We start from the raw sequence: 4593 nt of genomic DNA on the forward strand, positions 1-4593 counted from the left end.
TTAAATGTCCCATTACAACCCATTGATTTGATTCGTGTTCTTGCCGTCCACTAGGCTATTTTGCTGTGGCGCGAACAAAACGTGACGTCACTTGCAAGGGGTGAATAATATAACGCGAGAGAACATGGATGTGTTCTCCATTTGAGGAACGTTATAATCGATTGCGGACGTGAACAGACAGCTACAGACACGAAGCGCATGCTTTCACTTTCTGTGCATATTCACGTGAAAGATCATTAGCAAAACAGCGATCAAATATTACATGGCAGTGAGTTTTGTTTGCAAATGTTTTCATGCATGTCTAGATAACGGGTGAGGAATGTTTAGGGGACAGACTATCTTACATCCTCAAATTATGACTGGGCAAAGCACAGCACCTTTATTTGGACCATGGCTTGTAGGCTATTCGAGTCAGCTAGGCCTTTATTTCTTGCGTTTTACTGTGAGACATATAGGCCTATACTTTTCGTTATAGGAGCGCATACCAATGGCAATGGTTCACTTATACTTATAACTTATACTGGCTTTTATTTGTCCGAATCTGAGGCCCGCTATAAATAGAATCCCGGCCATAATTTGAGCATTTAAGTATGCACGTGTGCTTTAGGCATAGCGCAAGCACTAATCTCTGACTGAAAGTTCACAGGACTTGTGCATTTGAGAGCGCTCTCTCTCGCTGTAGACGGTAATGTTTCATGTAGGGTTCATGTCAGTTAATAAAAATTAACATTTAAAAACATGTTCAATTATATAATTTTTTTCATATATAAGTTGCACCTGACTATAAGTCGCAGGACCAGCCAAACTATGAAAAAAAGTGCAACTTATAGTCCGGAAAATACGGTATATGTTTTTTAGATAAATATTTTTTATGCATTGGCCCAAATAATAGTTAGGTATGCCGTATAGAAAGATAATATAAATATAAGAAATTATGAGGAACTTTTTTTACTTGTACATTCATTGGAGTTGTTTGAAATTCTGAAAAAGTGCCACAATAGCATTGCTATTTCTTGAGCAATTACACAATGTACTAATGTACTACTTTTAGTGTGGTGCCTATATGTATCATAAATAAACATAATTACAACCTCTCTTCCTGTCGTGTGTACTCGAGGTAACTGAGTCATACTTTCATCAGTTCTCCACAGCTGCTTGCCAACCTCAAAGGGCTTTTGTTTTGAACTCGTCAGCCAGTCTGCGCCATCAGACTCAGAGTAAGACTCCTGGCTGAACTTCGACCCCAGAGGAGTTTGTCGCATGAAGACGGAAGAGTGGGACACGAGAAAGAATTTTTAGATCAGTGTCGGTCTGTTCTTGTTTGTTATGTTATAGAGGTTTCGGGGATTATTGATTATTCTCCATGGCTCTTAATGAGGAGTGAGACAGTTACTAAGAATCTGCATGTGGATCTACAGTTAACAGACACAAAGGTGAGTCTTGTTAACCCATACGGTACGCATACACCATTATGGTACTGGAAGGAACACGCTGTAGGGTATGCTTACACTATTAGAGTACCTGGGGTATCATACTGGTATTCTGTGTGTGGGTATTTTTGTCAGTGTGCTCGTGTTTGTGTGTATGTGTGTTTATTTCTTTTTTTATATGTGAATGCATGCATCTGTGTGTGTCCTTTTGTTGTATGGGCTGGCAATAATCTGAGTACTGATAAGTGGATACTCAATAACAGTATAACAATAGAGCTGTAACAGCTGAATTGGCCATTGCGTCTGACCTGCCCTGGGCGTTCACTCTTCATTGGAGCAAGCTGCTCAGACTAAAGAGGTTTCAATTTGAATTTCAAGTCAGTATCTTTAACTGGATCTCATAAGAGTGTGTTAAAAACATGAGCAGTATGTGAATGAAATTAAATAGATACCCATAGCATAGGTGCTACTAACAGTGTATTTGGGCTCTCAGAAATGTCTGAAATACTGTAACTGTACTAAAAGTGACCACAAAGTCATGAAATGTAAGTAACAAATAGAGTGAAGTAAAAGTAGTTAAACAGAATATAAGATATGTTTGGAGAAAGGTATATCTGACAAATATGATTTGACCACTTCCTGTAATCCCAGATGAGCCAGAACATGTTTCAGGAAGGCCTGTATCAGGTGTTCTTTAAGGAACAGCCACGCCCCAAGCCCCGCACCCGCTCCCTGCTGACAAGCTCCAATCAGACTGAGGTGAAGGAGATACGATTGGCCCGCTGGTTTGGAGCCATAGTTAATGTCCGCCTACTCATAACTGGGGTGAGAGATGCTGTTATTATACTAAGTCAATTGCTTTGATTTACACCAAACATTATATTTATTACATAAAACCCAATGATGTTGTCTCTAAACATCTTAAGGACAACATTTGGAAGTAGTCTTGTTTTAGTTGAGATGCATATATGTCAGATGCAGGGCTTAGAAGAGAATTTTTCACATAGATCTCTTTTCCTTGAGGTCATCGAGTACTGTTGCTACAAAAACACCCTGAAAACAATCGGTTCCACCTAGCTGGAGTTGCTAAACGTGGGGCCCATGAACATGCCCCCAGAATGTAGCACTGTAGCTGAACATGGGGGCTCATGAACATGCACTGTGGGTGCTAGCAGCTCTAGCTGTTTGCTGCAGCAGCTGTAGTTAGAAGAGATTGTTTTGTTGTAACGACAGTACTCGTGACTTCGAGAAACAAAGATCCATGTGAAAAATTGCCGGAATTCTCCTTTAAGGACAATAATTCATAATTTCTTTAACCTTGCATGTCCCACCCGGTCGTGCCCTGAGATGACAACTAGTGTGCTGCAGTTAATTGCTCTGTGGTGACTATCAGTGCGCTCAGGTGCTGTGTGACCTCTGACCCCTGTCTCAGGTGGTGCAGCTGCTTGGCGCGGTGGCCTGCATCCTCTCCACCATATCCCTCTCCTGCCTCAGTTTCAACTGCTCCATCACCATGACCACGCCACTGTGGGCCAGCCTGTTTGTGAGTGAAACCCTAGACTCAGATCGGTCTTTGCAGCCCATTCCCATCAGACTGCTTTGGGCTGTCAGGGATTGCTCTGGAATAATTTACCTTCACAGGACATTGTAGCAGAGGCCTTCAATACTGTAGTGTATTTTCATGTGTGCTGCACGGCTATCAAATTCCATCAAATGGGTATCCATGGGTAACAAACTCCATGAGCCTTTTTATGTGTGTTCTATGGGTACCAAATGAATGACCTTGGTGTGACTTACTTCCTCTACAAAGTCATCAACTGGTACACAACAAATTGCATTTGTTAATGTAACTAACCGACAGGACTTGTTTAGTTTTTGGCAAATGGTCGTAAGAATGAAAAGTTGCTCAAACAGTGATATAGCAGCTGAGTGAGCGCATTTGTATATATTTTTTCTTACAGTACATTTTCTGCGGTTGTCTTGCCATTGAAATGCAGCGGAAACCAACAAAAATAAAAGTGAGATTGATTGAGATTTCCCCTTATAAGTTAACTGAGTTGAACTGAGTTGTTAAAAGTATTGAGATTCATGGCGTGTCTGTATAACCCGAGCACAGGCCATGATTCTGATGGGCCTCACTGTTCTCTGCTTCCTACTGGGACTAGTGGCTCTCCTCACCTTCACACTCAAACACACCAAACCAGCCACTGTTCAGCAGGTGTGTGAGTGTTTGTATGTGTGTCTGTATATGTAGGCTATATACGTACATGTGTGTTCAGGATGCCTGTCTATATATGCTTCAAGTGTGACTACACCAGACATAAATCTTTCACAATAATGTATGTGATTCTAATGAATGATAAATGCTTATCGAAATCACCTCTGTCTCTCCTCTCTCTCCGTTTCTGTCATTTGTTGCCGCCCCCTATCCCACCCTCAGCGTGCTGGCTTGTATGTGCTGAAGGGCAGCTCCATCCTCTTCATGCTCCTGTGTCTGTTGGCCTCGCTGTACACATTCTTCCTGACATGGAGGGGTCTGCAGCGCTACAGCGCCTCCTACAGACAGGACTACACCAGTGTACTACAGGTGCACAAACAGACCCACCATACCACACATGAACATTGCATGTATTTTCACTTATACTCTTGTAAAGCATTTGGTTGCATGCTTACATACGTAGAAGTCCTAACTGACACACAGAGCACCCAAATACAAAGAGAGGAAATTCTTGACTTAAAATAACTCTTTATTCCAGGAACCCGATGACCCCACGGGCCCACTCTTGGACAGAGATGAATTCAGTCTGTAGAGAAGAAATTTACCCATTTTGCTGTGTGTGTGTGTGTGTGTGTGTGTGTGTGTGTGTGGGTGTATGTGTTTGTTTGTGTATGCGTGTGTGTGTGTGTGTGTATTAGTGTTAATTTTGTCAGACGAGACGAGAGGAAATATGTTCGTCAACGACCTTTTTTTTTCATGACTAAGACGAGACGATGACGAGACGGCAGTAATGTCCTGAAACACTGACTAAGACTATCTTAAGATGTATTATTGTTGATGAAAAAAGACGAGACTAAAATGTTTTGCATGAAATAAAAACTAAGATAAAATCTCTCTTCATTTTCGTCTACAAAATGAGAAGACAGAATATCTATCTGTTACGTT

General features: G+C 41.5%; 1 protein-coding gene across 2 annotated transcripts; it reads left to right on the forward strand.

The window, feature by feature from the left end:
* The first annotated feature begins 1206 nt into the window (after positions 1-1206).
* si:dkey-30c15.13 (uncharacterized protein LOC558731 homolog) lies at positions 1207-4335 on the forward strand. Of its 2 annotated transcripts, XM_042108889.1 has the most exons (7): positions 1207-1433; positions 2082-2255; positions 2863-2973; positions 3392-3448; positions 3547-3648; positions 3871-4017; positions 4187-4335. In XM_042108889.1, exons 1-7 carry the CDS (start codon positions 1374-1376, stop codon positions 4238-4240), a joined length of 705 nt encoding a protein of 234 aa, XP_041964823.1. In that variant the 5' UTR covers positions 1207-1373; the 3' UTR covers positions 4241-4335. The 2 variants fall into 2 exon arrangements, with proteins under 2 accessions (XP_041964823.1, XP_041964824.1); XM_042108890.1 differs by lacking the exons at positions 3392-3448; positions 3547-3648.
* The last annotated feature ends 258 nt before the right edge of the window (positions 4336-4593 follow it).

This window comes from Alosa sapidissima, chromosome 11 (assembly GCF_018492685.1).
Source record: "Alosa sapidissima isolate fAloSap1 chromosome 11, fAloSap1.pri, whole genome shotgun sequence".
NCBI lineage: Eukaryota > Metazoa > Chordata > Actinopteri > Clupeiformes > Clupeidae > Alosa > Alosa sapidissima.